Genomic DNA, 23,894 nt, shown 5'->3' on the forward strand with positions numbered 1-23,894 from the left:
TCAAGTGTTTTTTGTTTTGTGGGGGGCACGAGGAGAGAGGAGAGGGGAGATTTTCCCACCCTGGCTGGACATAAATCCCCAAATAATTCCCAAATAATTCCCAAATTCCCACCCTGGCCCAAGAGTTTGGGTTTGTGGTGATTCCCAGCTGAGCACATGATGGGGGTGGAAATGGGAGGAAATTGCTGGAGGGAAATGCTGGGGGTGAAATGAAAAGCAAAATGGAATTTTGTCCCATTGGGAAGGGAGCAAAAATTGTGGGAAGGGAAATGAAAATGTTGGGAGGGAAAGAAACAAAAAAATTTTGGGAAGGAAGCAGAAAATATTGGGAAGGAAACAGAAAGATCGGGAATGGAACATTGGGAATGGAACATTGGGAATGGAACATTGGGAATGAAACATTGGGAATGAAACAAAAAATGTTGGGAAGGAAACAAAACTCTGGGAATGAAACAAAAAGTTTGGGAAGGAAATGTTGGGAGTGAAACAAAAATATTGGGAAGGAAATGTTGGGAATGAAACAAAAGCCCTGGGAATTAAATAGTAACACTGGGAATGAAACAAAAATGTTGGGAGTGAAACAAAAAGCCTGGGAAGGAAACAAAAACATTGGGAATGAAACATAAAACACCAGGAATGAAACATAAAACACCAGGAATGAAACAGCAGGAATGAAACAAAGATGCCAGGAGGGAAACAAAAACCCTGGGAAGGAAACAAAAGCACTGGGGAGGAAATGGCTCCCATCAAACCCGAAGGGAAAAATCCATCAGAACCTGCCTTGTGCCAGCCCAAATCCTGCTCCTTTCATGCCAGGGATGTGCCAGCCCAAATCCTGCTTTTTCCATGCCAGGGATGTGCCAGCCCAAATTCTGCCAGCCCAAATCCTGCTTTTTCCACCCCAGGAATGTGCCAGCCCAAATCCTGCCCCTTCCATGCCAGGAATGTGCCAGCCCAAATTCTGCCAGCCCAAATCCTGCTTTTTCCACCCCAGGAATGTGCCAGCCCAAATTCTGCCCCTTCCAGGTCCTGCCAGCCCAAATCCTGCTCCTTCCATGCCAGGAATGTGCCAGCCCAAATCCTGCCAGACAAGGAGGGTTGGGAGGGTACCAGGGATGTGCCAGCCCAAATCCTGCCCCTTCCATCTCCTGCCATCCAGGTTGGGCACAGGGAATGGGACTGGGGATGTGCCAGCCCAAATCCTGCCCCTGCAGCCCCTTCTATCCAGGTTGGGCACAGGGAATGGGACTGGGGATGTGCCAGCCCAAATCCTGCCAGACAAGGAGGGTTGGGAGGGTACCAGGAATGTGCCAGCCCAAATCCTGCCCTTTCCACCTCCTGGCAGCCCAAATCCTGCCCTTCCACCTCCTGCCATCCAGGTTGGGCACAGGGAACGAGCCTGGCATCGCTCTGACCCCACTGGAACCACACAAACCCCGAACTCTCAGCCTCACCCACCCTCACACCCTCACCCACCCCAAGCTGGGCCCGCCCGGTCTTGTTCTCCTTTAAAGTGCCCTATATTTATAGAATTTCTAAATAAATAGAATAAAGATATCAGGTCACCCGTGGCCGGGGGAGGGAGGAGGAGGAGGAGGAGGAGGAGGAGGTCACTCCGAGTAGCAGCCGTCCAGGCCGATGGCGCTGTGGCGTTCCTTGGAGTAGGGGCAGGAGGAGCCGTTCGGGAGGGCCCCGCACGCCGGCACCGGCACCGGGAGGGCCCCGCGGGCCGGCACCGGGAGGGCCCCGCAGGTCGGCACCGGCAGGGCCCCGCAGGCCGGCACCGGCACCGGGAGGGCCCCGCAGGCCGCCGCCGCCGCCGCCTTGGCCGCGATGCCGCAGTTCGTGAGGAGGCTGAGGCTGAAGGAGCCGAGCGCGTCCTTGGGCGGGAAAGGCTTCATGGTGGAGAGGATCAGTGCCAGGCAGTCGGCAACGTCCTTGTTGGGGGCGCACGCCAGGGCTGGGGTGTGACCTGAGAGAGGGAGGGAACCGTGAGGGTGTGGGGTTGTGGGGTGTGGGGTTCTGAAAGGTTTCATGGCGGAGAGGATCAGTGACAGGCAGTCGGCAACGTCCTTGTTGGGGGCGCACGCCAGGGCTGGGGTGTGACCTGAGGGAACCAGGGAGGGAACCGTGAGGGATGAGGTGTGGGATGGGGTGTGGGGTTGTGGGGTGTGGGGTTCTGAAAGGCTTCATGGCGGAGAGGATCAGTGCCCGGCAGTCGGCAACGTCCTTGTTAGGGGCACACGCCAGGGCTGGGGTGTGACCTGAGGGAACCAGGGAGGGAACCATGAGGGGTGAGCAAAGTGTGGGGTTCTGGGGTGTGGGGTGTGGGATTCCGGGGGTTGTGGGGTTGTGGTGTTGTAGGATGGGGTTGGTGGGATGGGGTGTGACCTGAGGGACACAGGGAGCCATGAGGGGTGAGCGGTGTGAGGGTGAGGGAGCCATGAGGGGTGAGCGGTGTGAGGGTGAGGTGTGGGGTGCTGGGAGTGTGGACTCATGGAATGGGGTGTAGGATTGGGGGATTGTGGGGGTGTGGGGTTGTGTGGTGTGGGGTTCTGAAAGGTTTCATGGCGGAGAGGATCAGTGCCCGGCAGTTGGCAACGTCCTTGTTAGGGGCACACGCCAGGGCCGAGGTGTGACCTGAGGGAACCAGGGAGCCGTGAGGGGTGAGCAAAGTGTGGGGGTGTGGTGTTGTAGGATGGGGTTCTGAGGGTGTGGGATGAGGGGATTGTGGGATGTGGGGTCATGGGATGGAGTGTGGAGTTCTGAGGATGTGGGAATGAGAGATGGGGTTTGGGGACACGGGGCTGTGGGATGGAGTGTGGGGTTCTGGGGGTGTGCGGTTGTGGGATGGGGTGCAGGATTGTGGAATGGGGTGTGGGGACACGGGGTTTTGGAACGGGGTGTGGGGTGGGTTGGGAGGGGTCTGAAAGGTCCTTGGTCCTGCTGGTGTGGGCAGGGGACACCAGAGCAAAGCACGGGAATCATGGAATGGTTTGGGTTGGGAGGGATCTCGAATTCCATCTCGTCCCACCGGGGGATGTGGTGTGGGATTGTGGGGCTGTGGGGCTGTGGGGTTGTGGGGTATGGGATGGGGTGAGCCAGGGTGCTCTGGGGGGCTGTGGCTGAGCCCTCCCCGGGCTCTGGGCGCTCCCCAGGGCTGCTGCAGCCCCGCAGGAGCCCCGGGGTGCACACTCTCACTCACACTCACACTCACACTCACACTCACACTCACACTCACCTTCTTCATCCACAGCCAGCACGGTGGCCCCGCGGCTGAGCAGGGCCTGCACCACCGAGGCCAGGCCGTTCCGCGCCGCGATGTGCAGGGGCCTGGGGAGGGGCAAAATATCGTTACAGCCCCTAAATCCCACCCCAAAATCCACCCTAAATACCACCACAAAATCCACCCTAAATACCACCCCAAAATCCACCCTAAATACCACCCCTAAATCCTACCCCTAAATCTCACCCCTAAATCCCACCCTAAATCCCACCACAAAATCCACCCTAAATACCACCACAAAATCCTACCCCTAAATCCCACCCCTAAATACCACCCCAAAATCCACCCTAAATACCACCCCTAAATCCTACCCCTAAATCCCACCCCTAAATCCTACCCCTAAATCCCACCCCAAAATCCACCCTAAATACCACCCCAAAATCCACCCTAAATACCACCCCTAAATCCACCCTAAATACCACCCCTAAATCCACCCTAAATACCACCCCTAAATCCTACCCCTAAATCCCACCCTAAATCCCACCACAAAATCCACCCTAAATACCACCCCTAAATACCACCCCTAAATCCTGCCCCTAAATCCCACCCTAAATACCACCCCAAAATTCACCCTAAATACCACCCCAAAATCCACCCTAAATACCACCCCAAAATCCACCCTAAATACTACCCCAAAATCCACCCTAAATACCACCCCTAAATCCTACCCCTAAATCCCACCCCTAAATCCCACCCTAAATCCCACCACAAAACCCTACCACAAAATCCACCCTAATTCCCACCACAAAACTCTACCACAAAATCCCACCCTAAAACCTACCCCTAAATTCCACCCTAAATCCCATCACAAAACCCTACCACAAAATCCCACCCCTAAATCCCACCCTAAATCCCACCACAAAACCCTACCACAAAACTCTACCACAAAATCCCACCCCAAAACCCCACAGAACCCCCCCCGTGCCAACACTTTTGAGTGGGTTCAAGGGCGGGCTCACCTGTTCACACAATTCCCAGTTCCCCCCATTCCCCAGTTGCCCCATTCCCCTCATTCCCAGTCCCCCCATTCCCAGTTCCTCCCAGTTCTCCCAGTTCCCCCATTCCCAGCTGTGCAAACACTCACATCTGCAGAGCACTGTTACTTGCATTGATAAGGCCAAGGTCTTGGGTTTCCCCCAGGATCAACAAGGCACACTTTTCATGGCCCTGGGGACAGAGGGACATTCAGGGTAGGAGAACCATCCCCTGAACCTGTCCTGCTCCCGCAGGTCACCCTGGCACCTGCTGGAGCTCCACCTTCCCCTCCTCGGCGTGGACAGAGTGACCACAAGGCTCTGGGTGCCACCATGGGATGGACAAAGTGACCACAAGGTTCTGGGTGCCACCATGGGATGGACAAAGTGACCACCATGGATTGGCAGTGACCACCATGGGTTGGACAAAGTGACCACCATGGGTTGGGAGTGACCATCACGGGTTGGACAAAGTGACCACAAACCTCTGGGTGCCACCATGGGATGGACAAAGTGACCACCATGGGATGGACAAAGTGACCACCATGGGTTGGGAGTGACCATCATGGAATGGACAAAGTGACCACCATGGGTTGGGAGTGACCACCATGGGTTGGACAAAGTGACCACCATGGGTTGGCAGTGACCACCATGGGTTGGACAAAGTGACCACAAACCTCTGGGTGCCACCATGGAGTGGTTTGGGGTTGGGAGTGACCACAAAAATCACCTCATTCCCACCCCTCTGCCATGGACAAAGTGACCACAAGGCTCTGGGTGCCACCATGGCTTGGACAAAGTGACCACCACGGGTTGGACAAAGTGACCACAAACCTCTGGGTGCCACCACAGGTTGGGAGTGACCATCATGGGATGGACAAAGTGACCACCACGGGTTGGACAAAGTGACCACAAGGCTCTGGGTGCCACCACGGCCCAGGAGGACACCCAGGTGTCCCAGAGGTGCCACCCAGGCCAGCCCCATGTCCCACCTTGCTGCAGGCCAGGTGAAGAGCTGTGTTCTTGTTGACATCCAGCACAGTAATATTTGCTTTTGCTTGGAACAGCAGGAACTCTGCAAGGAGGAGGAGGAGGAGGAGAAGAACTGGTGAGGAAGAGGCAAAAAATGTCCCCAATGCCTGCCAGGACAGGGGACAGCTCTGGGAGGAGCAGCACCCTGATGCCTTGGGTTTTTATATATTTTTTTAATATTTTATATATTTTATATATTTATTTTTCAGATTTTGTGCTGCTTTAGGCTGTACTTGTGAGATTCATGGTGTGGTGACTCAGGTTTTAGCTGCTGTGAGATTGTAACATGGATAAGAAATAATAAACAGCTGAGTGTGAATGTGAAATATCATAACGGGGACATAACAAATACCTAAGTCTGAACATGAAATATTTAACACAGATATAATAAACACCTAAGTCTGAATGTGAAATATTCTAACATAGATAAATAATAAACAGCTGAGTCTGAATATGAAATATTGCAGTATAATAAACAGCTGAGTCTGAATATGAAATATTGCAGTATAATAAACACCTGAGTCTGAATGTGAAATATTGCAGTATAATAAACACCTGAGTCTGAATATGAAATATTGCAATATAATAAACACCTGAGTCTGAATATGAAATATTGCAGTATAATAAGACCTGAGTCTAAATATGAAATATTGCAGTATAATAAACAGCTGAGTCTGAATGTGAAATATTCTAACATAGATAAATAATAAACAGCTGAGTCTGAATGTGAAATATTGCAGTATAATAAGACCTGAGTCTGAATGTGAAATATTGCAGTATAATAAACACCTGAGTCTGAATGTGAAATATTGCAATATAATAAACACCTGAGTCTGAATGTGAAATATTGCAGTATAATAAACAGCTGAGTCTGAATATGAACTATTGCAGTATAATAAACAGCTGAGTCTGAATGTGAAATATTCTAACACAGATAAATAATAAACAGCTGAGTGTGAATATGAACTATTGCAATATAATAAACAGCTGAGTCTGAATATGAAATATTGCAGTATAATAAACACCTGAGTCTGAATATGAAATATTGCAATATAATAAACAGCTGAGTCTGAATATGAAATATTGCAGTATAATAACACCTGAGTCTGAATATGAAATATTGCAATATAATAAACACCTGAGTCTGAATATGAAATATTGCAGTATAATAAACAGCTGAGTCTGAATATGAAATATTGCAATATAATAAACAGCTGAGTCTGAATGTGAAATATTCTAACACAGATAAATAATAAACAGCTGAGTGTGAATATGAACTATTGCAATATAATAAACAGCTGAGTGTGAATGTGAAATATTTTAACATAGAAAAATAATAAACAGCTGAGTCTGAATATGAAATATTGCAGTATAATAAACAGCTGAGTCTGAATGTGAAATATTGCAGTATAATAAACAGCTGAGTCTGAATGTGAAATATTCTAACACAGATAAATAATAAACAGCTGAGTGTGAATATGAACTATTGCAATATAATAAACACCTAAGTCTGAGCATGAACTCTCATCCCAAGAGCTTCACTCCCTGGCCAGCAGCAGAATCCCGAACCCCTCAGTACCCACCCAGTGCCACCCTCGGTACCCACCCAGTGCCAGCATGTGCCCATTCTGTACCCACCCAGTGCCACCCTCGGTACCCACCCAGTGCCCGTTCTGTACCCACCCAGTGCCACCCTCGGTACCCACCCAGTGCCCGTTCTGTACCCACCCAGTGCCAGCATGTGCCCGTTCTCTGATGATGCCATCAGTACCCACCCAGTGCCCGTTCTGTACCCACTCAGTGCCACCATCTGTACCCACCATGTGCCCGTTCTGTACCCACCCAGTGCCGCCGTGTGTCCGTTCTCCGATGCCACCATCAGTACCCACCCAGTGCCACCATGTGCCTGTTCTCCAATGCCACCATCAGTACCCACCCAGTGCCACCATCAGTACCCACCCAGTGCCCGTTCTGTACCCACTCAGTGCCACCATCTGTACCCACCCAGTGCCACCATGTGCCTGTTCTCCAATGCCACCATCAGTACCCACCGTGTGCCCGTTCTGTACCCACCCAGTGCCGCCGTGTGCCTGTTCTCCAATGCCACCATCAGTACCCACCCAGTGCCCGTTCTGTACCCACCCAGTGCCGCCATGTGCCCGTTCTCTGATGATGCCATCAGTACCCACCGTGTGCCCATTCTGTACCCACCCAGTGCCCATTCTGTACCCACCCAGTGCTGCCGTGTGCCCGTTCTCTGATGATGCCACCATGTACCCATTTTGTACCCACCCAGTGCCGCCGTGTGCCCGTTCTCCGATGCCACCATCAGGGGGGTCCTGCCCATTCTGTACCCACTCAGTGCCACCATGTACCCGTTCTGTACCCACCCAGTGCCGCCGTGTGCCCATTCTGTACCCACCCAGTGCCACCATGTGCCCGTTCTGTACCCACCCAGTGCTGCCATGTACCCGTTCTGTACCCACCCAGTGCCGCCGTGTGCCCGTTCTCCGATGCCACCATCAGGGGGTCCTGCCCATTCTGTACCCACCCAGTGCCACCCTCAGTACCCACCCAGTGCCGCCGTGTGCCCGTTCTCCGATGCCACCATCAGTACCCAGCCAATGCCACCCTCAGTACCCACCCAGTGCCGCCGTGTGCCCGTTCTCCGATGCCACCATCAGTACCCAGCCAATGCCACCCTCAGTACCCACCCAGTGCCGCCGTGTGCCCGTTCTCTGATGATGCCACCATGTACCCATTCTGTACCCACCCAGTGCCGCCGTGTGCCCGTTCTCCGATGCCACCATCAGGGGGGTCCTGCCCATTTTGTCGGCCGAGTCCACCTGGGCCTGGTGGCGCAGCAGCAGCTGTAAACCACGGACGTTGTCTGCGAAGGCAGCAGCGTGAAGGGGGGTCCTGGGGGCAAAATCCACCAAAATCCACTCAGGGCCAGGCCAGGACAGGGGGGGATAAATCTGGGTGGGGGTGGTGATGCTTAAAGATTTAGATTTTAAATTTTCATAAAATTCCGATTTTTTGAGTTCATATTTTCCTAACGTTCATATTTTTATTTAATATTTTTTAATACTCGTGGGTTTATTTATTATTTTATTTTATTTTTTTATTTTATTTTATTTTACTTTATTTTATTTTATTTTATTTTTAAAAATTTCATACGTTTCATATTTTCTCAGTAGGGAGATACTTAAAGATTTAGCTTTTATATTTTCATAATATTCTGACTTTTTGAGTTCGTATTTTCATAATATTCCTAGTTTTATTTAATCCTTTTAAAACTCTCATTATTTTATTTTATTTTATTTTATTTTATTTTATTTTATTTTATTTTATTTTATTTTATTTTATTTATTTTTTAAATTTTAATTTTAATTTTTATTTTATTTTATTTTATTTTTTAAAATTTTCCTACATTTCACATTTTCTCAGTAGGGAGATTCTTAAAGATTTAGCTTTTATATTTTCATAATATTTCTATTTTTAATTTCATATTATTCATACTGTAGCCCTGGCCAGGATCTTATACTGCCTAAAGTGAATCCTTTTAATAAATACAAAATTTAATCTGTTAATTCTCTCTGGCTCTGTTCCAGGAGCCTCCCAAGGCACCACCTACAGCCTCAGGGCTTGAAAAGTAGAAATAAATAAAAAATAAATATTATACTTATTATCAATAAGTAGAATAAATAATAAATAAGTAAATGTGTAAGAGATATTTATATTATATAGAGTTATAATAGATTAATTTATTTATCTACTTATTATAGATATATTATATATTATGTTATGTTATATATATTATATTATATTATATTATATTATATTATATTATATTACATTACATTATATTATATTACATTACATTACATTACATTATATTATATTATATTATATTATATTATATTATATTATATTATATTATATTATATTATATTACATTACATTACATTATATTATAATTTAAAATTGTGTCCAAAACTTGTGACTCTGAGTCCATCTTGGGTGTAGCCCTGCTGGGCTCTTTTCATAAATACACAATCCTTATAATAATAATAATTAAATAATCAAATACATCCTTAATAAGTTAATATTAAGAAAGTAGATTTAAGAAATTAAGACATTAAAATTCCTAATAAATGAATAATAAATAATTAAAATATTTTTAATAACTACACAAGCCTTATAATAATAATTAAATAATTAATATTATTAAAGTAAATTTAATACATTAGCGTTATTAACTAATTAATTAATTAATTAATAATTAAAATACACAATTTAATGCTCACCTTCCTTTGGCATCTCTGCTATTAACAATCTTGGCACCCAATGCTTCCACCAGCATTTCAGCAGTGCCGTCCTGGTTGTTAATTCTGAGAATGGGAGGAGAAGGGAGGTCAGGGAAGGGCTGGGCAGATATTTGGGGTAAAACTCCCCTTTTTTGGGGGCTCCAAGGCCTGGAATTGTTGGAATTATTTTTAGGTAAAATTCCCCTTTCAGGGGCTCCAAGGCCTGGAGATATTTGGGGTGAAATTCCCCTTTTGGGGGCTCCACGGCCTGGAATTATTGGAATTATTTATGGGGTAAAATTCCCCTTTCAGCCCATCCCAGAGGCTTCAAGGCCTGGAATTATTAAAATTATTTTTAGGTAAAATTCCCCTTTTAGCCCATCCCAGAGGTTCAAAGGCTTGAGGATATTTGGGGTAAAATTTCCCTTTTGGGGGCTCCAAGGCCTGGAATTATTTGAATTATTTTTGGGGGTAAAATTCCCCTTTTGGGGGCTCCACAGCCTGGAATTATTGGAATTATTTTTAGGTAAAATTCCCCTTTCAGCCCATCCCAGAGGTTCAAAGGCTTGAGGATATTTGGGGTAAAATTCCACTTTTGGGGGCTCCAAGGCCTGGAATTATTTGAATTATTTTTGGGGTAAAATTCCCTTTTTAGCCCATTCCAGGGGCTCCAACCCCAGAATTATTTTGGGGTAAAATTCCCTTTTCAGGCTCCAAAGCCCAGAATTATTTTGGGGTGTCACTTACACTGCACAGTGCAATGGAGTAAAGGGGTTTCCTTCTAGGTATGCAAACGGGTTGTGTTCAAGTAACAATTCAAGACAATCTTCGTGCCCTGAGGAGACAGCAACAGCAGCTGGAGCGGCTTTTCCCTAAATCCCAAAATTCCCAAAAATCCCAAAATCCTGAAAAATCCCCCCCCAGATCATCCAATCCAAGCTGGGAGTGACCCCAAACCCTGAGTGCCACGTCCAGCCCTTCTCTGGTCACCTCAGGGATGGGGACACCAAACGTCCCTGGGCAGTTCCAAAGCCTGATCAGCTTTTATTCCTCCTGATGTCCACCCTGAACTTCTCCTGGAGGAATTTGGGGCCGTTTCCTCTCATTCTGGTGTCCCCTAGGAGCAGATTTTGATCCCACCCGGCTCCACTCTCCCATCAGGGAGTTTTGGGGTGGAAATTCCCCTCTGAGCCTCTTTTTCTCCAGACACTTCCAAAGCCTGACCACCTTTTATTCCTCCTCATGTCCATCCTGACGCTCTCCTGGAGGAATCTGGGGCTGTTCCTGAACCTCTTCTGGAGGAATTTGGGGCTGTTCCTTCTCCTTCTGCTCCCTGGGAGCAGATCCTGACCCTGTTGTCCCTTCAGGGAGTTGTGGGGTGGAAATTCCCCCCTGAACTTCTTTTCTCCAGGCAGTTCCAAAGCCTGACCACCTTTTATTCCTCCTCATGTCCACCCTGACCCTCTCCTGGAGGAATCTGGGGCTGTTCCTTCTCCACTTCATGTTCATGGGAGCAGATCCTGACCCTGTTGTCCCATCAGGGAGTTTTGGGGTGAAAATTCCCCTCTCAGCCTCCTTCCCTCCAGGCAGTTCCAAAGCCTGACCACCTTTTCCAGGAGGAAATTCCTCCTGATGTTCATCCTGAACCTCTCCTGGAGGAATTTGGGGCTGTTCCTTCTCCTTCTGTTCCCTGGGAGCAGATTCTGACCCTGTTGTCCCATCAGGGAGCTGTGGGGTGAATATTCCCCTCCTGATCCTCCTTCCCTCCAGGCTGAGCCCCTTCCCAGATCCCTCAGGGCTTCTCCAGAGCCTTCTCCTGCTGCTCCAGCCCCTCGATTATTTTGGGGGTATTTTGGTCTCTGGGGCCAGGAGGGCTCAGAACTGGACCCAGCACTGGAGGGGCCCCAGCAGTGCCAGCACAGGGGGACAGACTCAAAAACCCTTCCCAAATCTTCTTGCAGAACCTTGGTCTTCAAACCCTGCGAGATCCCAGTGCCAGGGGCTGAAATGGCTCTGGGAATACCCAAAAAGGTCCAAGGGACCCAAATTCCTCTCCATCACTTCCTGAGCTGAGCCAAGGGAGGACAATGTGGATTTTGGAGTAGATTGGGGTCTCACCACTGAAGGAGGCCCAGTGCATGGGCGAGTAGCTGCTGTAGCCCATCACAGACCAAATCCAAAAAAATTCAGAAAAAAAACCCCAAAAGACCCCAAAAAAACCCAAAAACCCAAAAGAGGAGAAGGACCAGCTGGATTTTGGAGTAGATCAGGGTCTCACCACAGTAGGAGGCCCAGTGCATGGGCAAGTAGCCGCTGTAGTCCATGAACCAGAAAACCCCCCCAAATCAGGGAAAAAAACCCAGAAAAAACCTGAAAAAGCCCAAAAACCCAGAAGAACAGGAAGACCATTTGGATTTTGGGGTGGATGAGGCCCTCACCATTGTAGGAGGCCCAGTGCATGGGCGAGTAGCCGCTGTAGTCCATCATGGACCCAAAAAGCCTCAAAAAAATCCCGAAAAAAGCCCCGAAAAACGAGAAAAACCCCCAAAAAACCCCAAAAAGAGAGGAGGACCAGCTGGAATTTGGAGTGGATGAGGCTCTCACCACTGTAGGAGGCCCAGTGCATGGGCGAGTAGCCGCTGTAGTCCACGAACTGAAAAATACCCCCCAAAATCAGGAAAAAAAAAACAGAAAAAACCCGAAAAAGCCCAAAAACCCAGAAGAACAGGAAGACCATTTGGATTTTGGGGTGGATGAGGCCCTCACCACTGTAGGAGGCCCAGTGCATGGGCGAGTAGCCGCTGTAGTCCACCATGGACCCAAAAAACTCCGAAAAAAATCCCGAAAAACGAGAAAAACCCAAAAAGAACCCAAAAAGAGAGGAGGACCAGCTGGATTTTGGAGTGTGCCCGTTCTGTAATTGTAACACAGCTATAAAAAACAGCTGAGTCTGGAGTGGCTGAGGCCCTCACCACTGTAGGAGGCCCAGTAGCCTCTGTAGGCAAGTAGCCGCTGTAGTCCACCATGGACCCAAAAGTCCCCGAAAAACGAGAAAAACCCAAAAAAAACCCCAAAAAGAGAGGAGGACCATTTGGATTTTGGAGTAGATCAGGCTCTCACCACTGTAGGAGGCCCAGTGCATGGGCGAGTAGCCGCTGTAGTCCGTGAACCAAAAAAAAACCCCAAAATCAGGAAAAAAAAACCCAGAAAAAACCCAAAAAAGCCCAAAAACCCAGAAGAACAGGAAGAGCAGCTGGAATTTGGAGTGGATGAGGCTCTCACCACTGTAGGAGGCCCAGTGCATGGGCGAGTAGCCGCTGTAGTCCACCACGGCGTCCAGCGGGTCGGTGGAGAGCGCCGCCCGCAGCAGCGTCCGCAGCACCTCCAGGTGCCCGCAGGCCGAGGCGAAGTGGATCGGGGTGCGGCCCTTGAAGTCCCGGCACAGGACGAAGGCATCGTGGTCCAGCAGGGCGGCCAGGCAGTCCTCACAGCCAGTCACAGCCTGGGGACACAGCCCAGAGAGGGGTTAACAACAGGGATTTCTGTGCTGCCTCAGCCTTTAGGCCTTTATAAACATATATATATATTTCTAAAATATTTTTTTAATATCATCCAGATTCAGGCTTTCATACATGCATATAAATACATACATACATATATATATATAACATACATATATATATATATTTATTTATTTACTTATTTATTTATTTATTTAAATTTTTACTTTAAAACGATTTTAAATATTTGGAGAATATTTTAATATCTCGCTATATTTTTCGGATTCTCTGCTGGCCAAGTGCGATGCCTCAGGTTTCGTTTTTTATATTTTGTTCTGTCTATATCTATATATCTCTATCTATATATCTATATCTGTATATCTATATAGATATATATCCATATCTATACAGATGCATCGTGGTCCGGCAGGGCGGCCAGGCAGTCCTCACAGCCAGTCACAGCCTGGGGACACAGCCCAGAGAGGGGTTAACAACAGGGCTTTCTGTGCTGCCTCAGCCTTTAGGGCTTTATAAACGTATATATATTTTTTTTTAAATATTTTTTAATATCATCCAGATTCAGACTTTAGTTTTTCATACATGTATATAAATACATACATATATATATATATAACATACATATATATATACCTATATATATATATATTTATTTATTTACTTATTTATTTATTTAAATTTTTATTTTAAAACAATTTTAAATATTTGGAGAATATTTTAATATCTTGCTATATTTTTCAGATGTGCTGGCCTAGTGCGATGCCTCAGTTTTTTATATTTTGTTATATCAATATATCTATATCTCTATCTGTATATCTATGTCTGTATATCTATATAGATATATATCCATATCTATATAGATGCATCGTGGTCCAGCAGGGCGGCCAGGCAGTCCTCACAGCCAGTCACAGCCTGGGGACACAGCCCAGAGAGGGGTTCACAACAGGGCTTTCTGTGCTGCCTCAGCCTCTAGGCCTTTATAAACATATATTTTTTTTTTTTCTAAAATATTTTTTTAATATCATCCAGATTCAGGCTTTAGTTTTTCATACATGTATATAAATACATACATATATATATATATAACATACATATATATATACCTATATATTTATTTATTTATTTATTTACTTATTTATTTATTTATTTAAATTTTTACTTTAAAACTATTTTAAATATTTGGAGAATATTTTAATATCTCGTTATATTTTTCGGATTCTCTGCTGGCCTAGTGCGATGCCTCGGGTTTCGTTTTTTATATTTTGTTATATATATATTTCTATCTATATATCTATGTCTGTATATCTATATAGATATATATCCATATCTATATAGATGCATTGTGGTCCAGCAGGGCGGCCAGGCAGTCCTCACAGCCAGTCACAGCCTGGGGAAACAGCCCAGAGAGGGGCTCATCATGGGGCTTTCTGTGCTGCCTCAGCTTTTAGGCCTTTATAAACATGTATATATATTTTTAAAGTATTTTTTTTTAATATCATCCAGATTCTGTGCTGGCTTAGCAGGATGGCTCAAGCTTTAGTTCTTTATACATGTATATCTCTATCTGTATCCATATCTGTATATATCTATATCTATATCTATATCTATATCTATATCTATATCTGTATATCTGTATCTATATCTATATATCTATATCTATATCTATATCTGTATATCTGTATCTATATCTGTATCTGTATCTATATCTATATCTGTATCTATATCTGTATCTATATCTATATCTATAACTATATCTATATCTTTATTTGTATCTATATCTATATCTGTATTTATATCTGTATCTATATCTGTATCTGTATCTGTATCTATATCTATATCTTTATTTGTATCTATATCTGTATCTATAACTATATCTATATCTTTATTTGTATCTATATCTATATCTGTATCTGTATCTATAACTATATATCTTTATTTGTATCTATATCTAAATCTATATCTACATCTGTATCTATATCTATATATCTCTATATAACTATATCTATGTATCTATCAATACCTATCTATCTCTATATCTAACTCTATATATCTACATCTCTATCTCTATATAACTATATCTATACATCTATCAATACCTATCAATATCTATATCTCTATCTATCTCTATATCTCTATATCTATACATCTATCAATACCTATCAATATCTATATCTCTATCTATCTCTATATCTCTATATAACTATATCTATACATCTATCAATACCTATCAATATCTATATCTCTATCTATCTCTATATCTCTATATCTATACATCTATCAATACCTATCAATATCTATATCTCTATCTATCTATACATCTATCAATACCTATCAATATCTATATCTCTGTATCCATCTCTATCAGGAGCCCCCCCGGACCCCCACTCACCCCCCGGTGCAGCGCGGTCCGGCCCCTCTTGTCGGCGGCGTCGGCCGTGGAGCCCTTGTCCAGCAGGAGATGGACACAGTCCACGTGGCCGTTCATGATGGCCAGCATCAGAGGGGTCCTGGAAGGGGAAAGGTGGGGAATTCATGGAGAGCAGCGAGAACATGGAGGGGTTGGGATGGGGAATTCATGGGGAGCACCAAGAGTCTGGAGGGGAAAGGGATGGGGAATTCATGGAGAGCAGCAAGAACATGGAGGGGTTTTGGGATGGAGAATTCATGGAACCCACAAAGAGCTTGGAGGGTTGGGATGGTGAATTCATGGAGACCACCAAGAACCTGGAGGGGAAAGGGATGGAGAATTCATGGAGACCACCAAGAACGTGGAGGGGTTGGGATGGGGAATTCATGGAGAGCACCAAGAACATGGAGGGGTTGGGATGGAGAATTCATGGAGAGCACCAAGAACGTGGAGGGGAAAGGGATGGAGAATTCATGGAGAGCAGCAAGAACGTGGAGGGGTTGGGATGGGGAATTCATGGAGAGCACCAAGAGCTTGGAGGGGTTTTGGGATGGAGAATTCATGGAACCCACAAAGAGCTTAGAGGGTTGGGATGGAGAATTCATGGAGACCACCAAGAACGTGGAGGGGTCGGGATGGGGAATTCATGGAGAGCACCAAGAACATGGAGGGGTTGGGATGGGGAATTCATGGAGAGCACCAAGAACATGGAGGGGTCGGGATGGTGGGGATGGAGAATTCATGGAGACCACCAAGAACTTGGAGGAATTTGGGATGGAGAATTCATGGAGAGCACCAAGAGCCTGGGAGCCCCCCAAGAGCCTGGAGGGGTTGGGATGGAGAATTCATCGAACCCACGAAGAGCCTGGAAGTGCTGGGACAATTGGGAATGGTGGTGAGGGACACAGAAATGGAGGTGAAGGACAACCAGGAATGGTGCTGAGGGACACTTAGGATGGTGGTGGCACCTCTGGAATAAGATATTTAAACAGGAAAAAATGGAAGGTTCTTGTGCAGAGGACGTGGGGTGGACTGAGCACAGCTCCCATTCCTCAGGAAGGAGCAGAAGAGCTGGGAAGGGTCAGGAGAAGCTCCTTGGGAACCATTTCCCCTCTCATGATCCCACCATGATTTCATCACTCATAAACCCAATTAAATCAACCAATATCCCAAACTCCAGCCCCGTTTTGGCCGCGCTGGAGTTGCTGAGGGATCTCTCCTGGTCCTTATCTCAAGCTGGGACCTTCCAGGAGGTTTCCCTGCCTGTCCCAGGTGGCTCTGGTGGCCCTGGTGGCACTCACTGGCCGTGGATGTCCATGACGTCGGTGATGTCCGCCCGCTCGCCGCTGTCGATCAGGAGGTGCAGGGAATCCGTGTTCCCGTTGGCAGCTGGGGACAGGAATGGGGAAATGGGAGGAGGAAAAGGGGAGGAGGAAAAATGGGAGGAGGAAAAGGGGAGGAGAAAAATGGGAGGAGGAAAAATGGGAGGTGGAAAAATGGGAGGAGGAAAAGGGGAGGAGGAAAAATGGGAGGAGGAAAAGGGGAGGAGGGAAATGGGAGGAGAAAAATGGGAGGTGGAAAAGAGGGACAAGGTAAAGAGGGATGAGGAAAAGGGATGAGGAAAAGGGAAAAAAGAGGGATGAGGAAAACAGGGATGAGGAAAATGGGAGGAGAAAAATGGGATGAGGAAAAGAGAGATGAGAAGAAAAGGGATGAGGAAAATGGGAGGAGGAAAATGGGAGGAGGAAGAGATGAGGAAAAGGGGGAGGAGGAAATGAGGGATGAGGCAAAGAGAGACAACAAACCCCCAAAAACCCCCAACCCCTCCAGAAGAAACTCATCCCCGGGGTTTTTGGGTTCTGCCAAGCCCTGTCTCCAGCCCTTCCAGGACCCAGAACACGTCCGGAACCCTTCCAGGACCCTCCCAGGACACTTTGGGAACCCTTCCAGAACCTGCAAGAGCCCAGAGCCCCTGAGGAACCCTCCCAGAACCCTTCCAAGGCCTGCAGGAGCCCAGAACCTTTGAGGAACCCTCCCAGAACGCTTCCAGAACCCTCCCAAGACATTTTGGGAATGCTTTCAGGACCTGCAGGAGCCCAGAACCCCTCAGGAACCTCCCAGAATGCTTCCAGAACCCTTCCAGGACCCTCCCAGGACACTTTGGGAACGCTTCCAAGACCTGCAGCAGCCCAGAACCCCTCAGGAACCTCCCAGAACCTTTCCAGAACTCTCCTAGGACCCTCCCAAGTCACTTTGGGAAGCCTTCCAGAACCTGAAGGGCCCAGAACCCCTCAGGAACCTCCCAGGACACCCCAAGAACCCTCCCAGGACCTTTCCAAGTCACTTTTGGAACCCTTCCAAGACCTGCAGGAGCCCAGAACCCCTGAGGAACCCTCCCAGAACCCTTCCAGGACCCTCCCAAGACACTTTGGGAATACTTTCAGGACCTGCAGGAGCCCAGAACCCCTCAGGAACCCCTCCCAGAACCCTTCCAAGACCTGCAGGAGCCCAGAACCCCTGAGGAACCCCTCCCAGAACCCTTCCAGGACCCTCCCAAGACACTTTGGGAACCCTTCCAGAACCTGCAGGAGCCCAGAACCCCTGAGGAACCCTCCCAGGACACCCCAAGAACCCTCCCAGAACCTTTCCAAGTCACTTTTGGAACCCTTCCAAGACTTGCAAGAGCCCAGAACCCCTGAGGAACCCTCCCAGAACCCTTCCAAGGCCTGCAGGAGCCCAGAACCCCTGAGGAACCCCTCCAAGAACCCTTCCAGAACCTGCAAGAACCCAGAACCCCTGAGGAACCCCTCCCAGAACCCTTCCAGAACCTGCAGGAGCCCAGAACCCCTGAGGAACCTCCCAGGTGCCCACCTGCAGCATGGAGAGGCGTCCACTTCCTCTTCCTCTCCTTGACCAGGGCGGAGGCGCCGTGGCTGGTGAGCACCTGCACGCACTCGCTGGCGCCGCGCTCCGTGGCCAGGTAGAGCGCGGTGCGGCCCTTGTGGTCCCGCACGTCCAGGTTCACCAGCGTCTCAGCCAGAGCCTTGAGGGCTTCACAGTGACCATTGTAGGCCTGGGGACAGGGGACAGCGGTCACGGCCAGCATACGGCAGGTGGGACACACAGGGGGCAGGTGGGACACGCAGATGGCAGGTGGGACACACACACAGGGGGCAGGTGGGACACACAGGGGACAGGTGGGACACACACACAGGGGACAGGTGTGACACACACAGGGGACAGGTGGGGCACACACAGGTGGGACACACAGGGGACAGGTGGGACACACACAGGGGACAGGTGGGACACACACACAGGTGGCAGGTGGGACACACAGGGGACAGGTGGGACACACACACAGGTGGCAGGTGGGACACACACAGGTGGGACACACACAGGGGACAGGTGGGACACACACACAGGGGGCAGGTGACACACAGGGGGCAGGTGGGACACACACAGGGGGCAGGTGGGACACACACAGAGAGCAGGTGGGACACACACACAGGGGGCAGGTGGGACACACACACAGGTGGCAGGTGGGACACACACACAGAGGGCAGGTGGGACACACACAGGGGACAGGTGTGACACACACAGGTGTGACACACACAGGTGGGACACACACAGGGGACAGGTGGGACACACAGGGGGCAGGTGGGACACAGAGGGGACAGGTGGGACACACACAGAGGGGACAGGTGGGACACACACAGAGGGGACAGGTGGGACACACAGGGGGCAGGTGGGACACACACAGGTGGGACACACACACAGGGGACAGGTGGGACACACACAGGGGACAGGTGGGACACACACACAGGGGGCAGGTGGGACACACAGAGGGCAGGTGGGACACACACACAGGGGACAGGTGGGACACACACAGGGGACAGGTGGGGCACACACAGGTGGGACACACAGGGGACAGGTGGGACACACACACAGGGGGCAGGTGGGACACACACACAGGTGGCAGGTGGGACACACACACAGGTGGCAGGTGGGACACACACAGGTGGGACACACACAGGGGGCAGGTGGGACATAGAGGGGGCAGGTGGGACACACAGGGGACAGGTGGGACACACAGAGGGCAGGTGGGACACACACAGGTGGGACACACAGGTGGCAGGTGGGACACACACAGGTGGGACACACAGGGGACAGGTGGGACACACACAGGGGACAGGTGGGACACACACAGGTGGGACACACAGGTGGCAGGTGGGACACACACAGGTGGGACACACACAGGGGACAGGTGGGACACACACAGGTGGGACACACACAGGTGGCAGGTGGGACACACAGGGGACAGGTGGGACACACACAGGTGGCAGGTGGGACACACACAGGGGACAGGTGGGACACACACAGGGGACAGGTGGGACACACAGGGGACAGGTGGAAGTGATGCCCAGAGTGTCCCTCTGGTACCCAAAGTGTCCCTCAGGTACCCAGAAATGTCCCCCTCATGCACCGGAAGCGTCTCCCAAAGTACCCCCTAAGCACCCAGAAATGTCTCCCCCAGAACCCTTCCAGGACCCAGAACACCCCGAGAACCCTTCCAGGACCCTTCCAGGACCCTCCCAGGACTGTGGGAACCCTTCCAGGACCCTCCAGAACCCTCCCAGGACCTTCCAGAACCCTCCCAGGACACCCTCAGAACCTTTCCAGGACACTTTAGGAGCCCTTCCAGGACCTGCAGGAGCCCAGAACCCCTCAGGAACCCTCCCAGGACCTTCCCAGGACACTCTGGGAACCCTTTCAGGACCTGCAGGGGGCCAGGACATGCCAAGAACCCTTCCAGGACCCTCCAGAACCCTTCCAGGACACTTTAAGAACATTTCAGGACCTGCAGGAGCTCCTCAGGAACCCTTCCAGGACCCTCAAAAACCCTTCCAGGACCCAGCATGAGCCCAGGACACCACCAGAACACTGCCAGGACCATCCCAGGCCACTCCAGAACCCTTCCAGGACCTTCCAGAACCCTTCCAGGACACTTTAAGAACCACTTAAGGACCTGCAGGAGCTCAGAACCCCTCAGGAACCCTTCCAGGACCTTCCAGAACCCTTCCAGGACACTTTAAGAACCACTTAAGGACCTGCAGGAGCCCAGAACCCTCCAGAACCCTTCCAGGACCCTCCAGAACCCTTCCAGGACACTTTAAGAACCACTTAAGGACCTGCAGGAGCCCAGAACCCCTCAGGAACCCTTCCAGGACCCTCCAGAACCCTTCCAGGACCTTCCAGAACCCCTCCAGGACACTTTAGGAACCCTTCCAGGACACTTTAAGAACCCTTCCAGGACCTGCAGGAGCCCAGAACCCCTCAGGAACCCTTCAGGAACCCTTCCAGGACACTTTAAGAACCCTTCCAGGACCTGCAGGAGCCCAGAACTCTTCAGGAACCCTTCCAGGACCCTCCAGAACCCTTCCAGGACACTTAAGGAACATTTCAGGACCTGCAGGAGCTCCTCAGGAACCCTTCCAGGACCCTCAAGAACCCTTCCAGGACCCAGCATGAGCCCAGGACATCACCAGAACACTGCCAGGACCATCCCAGGCCACCCCAGAACCCTTCCAGGACCTTCCAGAACCCTTCCAGGACACTTTAAGACCCACTTAAGGACCTGCAGGAGCCCAGAACCCCTCAGGAACCCTTCCAGGACCTTCCAGAACCCTTCCAGGACACTTTAGGAACCCTTCCAGGACCCAGAACCCCTCAGGAACCCTTTCAGAACCCTCAGGAACCCTTCCAGGACCCTCCAGAACCCTTCCAGGACCCCCAGAACCCCTCAGGAACCCTTCCAGGACCCTCCAGAACCCTTCCAGGACCCCCCAGAACCCTTCCAGAACCCTCCAGAACTCTTCCAGGACCCGCAGGCACTCACAGCTAAGTGCAAAGGGCTGACTGGAACGGTGCTTTCCACATCCTCCAGGCAGTTAAAGGACATTTCCAGGAGCTGCAAGGGAAAAACCCAAAATCCAGAACCGACCCCGGAGCTTCCCACACCCACCCTGAGCTGCAGAAGGGGTAAAACCCCCAAAAATTCCAAAAATCCTGACCCTAAAAGCCAAAAACTCCAAAAATCCCAACCCCAAAATCCCAGAAACTCCAAAAATCCCAACCCCAAAATCCCAGAAACTGCAAAAATCCCAACCCCAAAACCCCAGAAACTCCAAAAATCCCAACCCCAAAATCCCAGAAACTCAAAAAATCCCAACCCCAAAATCCCAGAAACTCCAAAAATCCCAACCCCCAAACCCCAATAATTAAAAAAATCCTGACCCCAAAAAGTCCAAAAACCTCAACCCCAAAACCTCCAAAGATCCCAACCACAAAAACTCCAAAAATCCTGACCCCAAAACCCTAAAAACTCCAAACAACCCCAAAATTTGGGATGGGCTATTCAAAAAATCCCATTTTTCCTGACTTGAATTCCCATCTTTTCTCTCGTTTTTGAGTTTTCCAGCTCAGATTTTCTCTCCAGCTCAGATTTTCCCTTCTTTCCTGGTTGGGATTTTTTCTCTTTCCCACTTGGGATTTTCCCCCTTTATCCAGGGAGATTTCCCCCCTTTTCCTGGATGATTTTCCCCCTTCCTGGGGGTGATTTTCCCCTATTTTATAAATTATTTTCCATCATTTCCTGGCTGATTTCCCCCCATTTCTGAGGGTGTTTTCCTCCATTTTCTGGGCGTGTTTTCCCCCATCTTCTGGTGGTGTTTTCCCCATTTCTGGGGGTGTTTTCTCCCATTTTCTGGTGGTATTTTCCCCCATTTTCTGGGGGTGTTTTCCCCCATTTCTGGGCGTGTTTTCCCCCATCTTCTGGTGGTGTTTCCCCCCATTTCCAAGGGTGTTTCCCCCCATTTTCTGGGGATGTTTTCCCCCATTTTCTGGGCATGTTTTTCCCCCATTTCTGGTGGTGTTTCCCCCCATTTCTGGGGGTGTTTTTCCCCATTTTCTGGGGGTGTTTTCCCCCATTTTCTGGGGATGTTTCCCCCCATTTTCTGAGGGTGTTTTCCACCATTTTCTGGGCGTGTTTTCCCCCATCTTCTGGTGGTGTTTCCCCCATTTCTTGGGGGTGTTTTCTCCCATTTCCTAGGTGTCTTTTCCCCATTTTCTGGGGGTGTTTTCCTCATTTTCTGGGGGTGTTATCCCCCATTTTCTGGTGGTGTTTTCCCCCATTTTCTGTGCGTGTTTTCCCCCATTTTCTGTGCGTGTTTTCCCCCAATTTTTGGGGCTGATTTTCCCCATTTTCTGGGGGTGTTCTCCCCATTTTCTGGGCGTGTTTCCTCCCATTTTCTGGGCGTGTTTCCCCCATTTTCTGGGCATGTTTTCCCCCATTTCTGGGTGTGTTTTCCCCCATTTCTGGGCGTGTTTTCCCCCATTTTCTGGGGCTGTTTCCCCCCATTTTCTGAGAGTGTTTTCCCCATTTTCTGGGGGTGTTTTCCCCCATTTCTGGGCGCGTTTTCCCCCATTTTCTGGGGGTGTTTTCCCCCATTTTCTGGGGGTGTTTTCCCCCATTTTTGGGGCTGATTTCCCCCATTTTCTGTGCGTGTTTCCCCCATTTTCTGGGTGTGTTTTCCCTATTTTTTGGGGCTGATTCCCCCCATTTTCTGGGGGTGTTTTCCCCCATTTCTGGGCGTGTTTCCCCCATTTTCTGGTGGTGTTTTCCCCCATTTTCTGAGGGTGTTTTCCCCCATTTTCTCTGTGTGTTTTCCCCTATTTTCTGGGGGTGTTTTCCCCATTTTCTGTGCGTGTTTTCCCCCATTTTTGGGGCTGATTTCCCCCATTTTCTGGGCGTGTTTCCCCCATTGCTGGTGGTGTTTCCCCCATTTTCTGTGCGTGTTTTCCCCCATTTCTGGTGTTTTCCCCCATTTCTGAGGTTTTTTCCCCCATTTTCTGGGCATGTTTTCCCCCATTTCTGGTGGTGTTTTCCCCCATTTTCTGGGCATGTTTTTCCCCATTTCTGGGGGTGTTTCCCCCCATTTTTGGGGCTGATTTCCCCTCTCCTGCAGCCCTCACCAGCTCGAGGTTCTGCCGGTTGCCGTAGGCGGCCGCGTAGTGGACGGCGGTGTAGCCCTGCTTGTCCCGCAGGGAGGGGTCAGCACCGTTGTCCAGCAGGAATTCCAGACAGCTGGAATTGGGAAAAAGGCAAAAAAAAAAACACCAAAAAATTAAGGAAAAGGGTAAAAAAAATCTGTAGGGAAAGCCCCAGAATCTCACAGAGGGTGCGGGGAGTGAGGGGGGTGGGTTTAGGGCTGGAATAGGAGCAGGGGGGTTCCTCTCCTGAGGGTCTGCAGAGAGGAATTCCCAGCACAATCCCAGTAATTTCCCACTAAAATCCCAGCAAATTCCCAC

The 23,894-nt window shown here is 49.2% G+C and overlaps 1 protein-coding gene across 1 annotated transcript in view; it reads right to left on the minus strand.

The window, feature by feature from the left end:
- The window catches only part of ANKRD52 (ankyrin repeat domain 52), a 46,745-nt gene that overhangs the window by 6,088 nt on the left and 16,763 nt on the right, over nucleotides 1-23,894 (minus strand). The window contains exons 16-28 of the mRNA XM_077192674.1: nucleotides 23,559-23,670; nucleotides 21,424-21,495; nucleotides 18,399-18,600; nucleotides 16,829-16,916; nucleotides 15,510-15,627; nucleotides 12,885-13,104; nucleotides 10,350-10,437; nucleotides 9,603-9,686; nucleotides 8,066-8,211; nucleotides 5,253-5,335; nucleotides 4,371-4,453; nucleotides 3,242-3,333; nucleotides 1,567-1,972 (exon numbers count right to left, since the gene is read on the minus strand). Coding sequence (XP_077048789.1) covers nucleotides 1,611-1,972; nucleotides 3,242-3,333; nucleotides 4,371-4,453; nucleotides 5,253-5,335; nucleotides 8,066-8,211; nucleotides 9,603-9,686; nucleotides 10,350-10,437; nucleotides 12,885-13,104; nucleotides 15,510-15,627; nucleotides 16,829-16,916; nucleotides 18,399-18,600; nucleotides 21,424-21,495; nucleotides 23,559-23,670 — 1,750 coding nt within the window. The 3' untranslated portion in view covers nucleotides 1,567-1,610. The remainder of the gene's footprint in view (nucleotides 1-1,566; nucleotides 1,973-3,241; nucleotides 3,334-4,370; nucleotides 4,454-5,252; nucleotides 5,336-8,065; nucleotides 8,212-9,602; nucleotides 9,687-10,349; nucleotides 10,438-12,884; nucleotides 13,105-15,509; nucleotides 15,628-16,828; nucleotides 16,917-18,398; nucleotides 18,601-21,423; nucleotides 21,496-23,558; nucleotides 23,671-23,894) is intronic.

This window comes from Agelaius phoeniceus, chromosome 35 (assembly GCF_051311805.1).
Source record: "Agelaius phoeniceus isolate bAgePho1 chromosome 35, bAgePho1.hap1, whole genome shotgun sequence".
NCBI lineage: Eukaryota > Metazoa > Chordata > Aves > Passeriformes > Icteridae > Agelaius > Agelaius phoeniceus.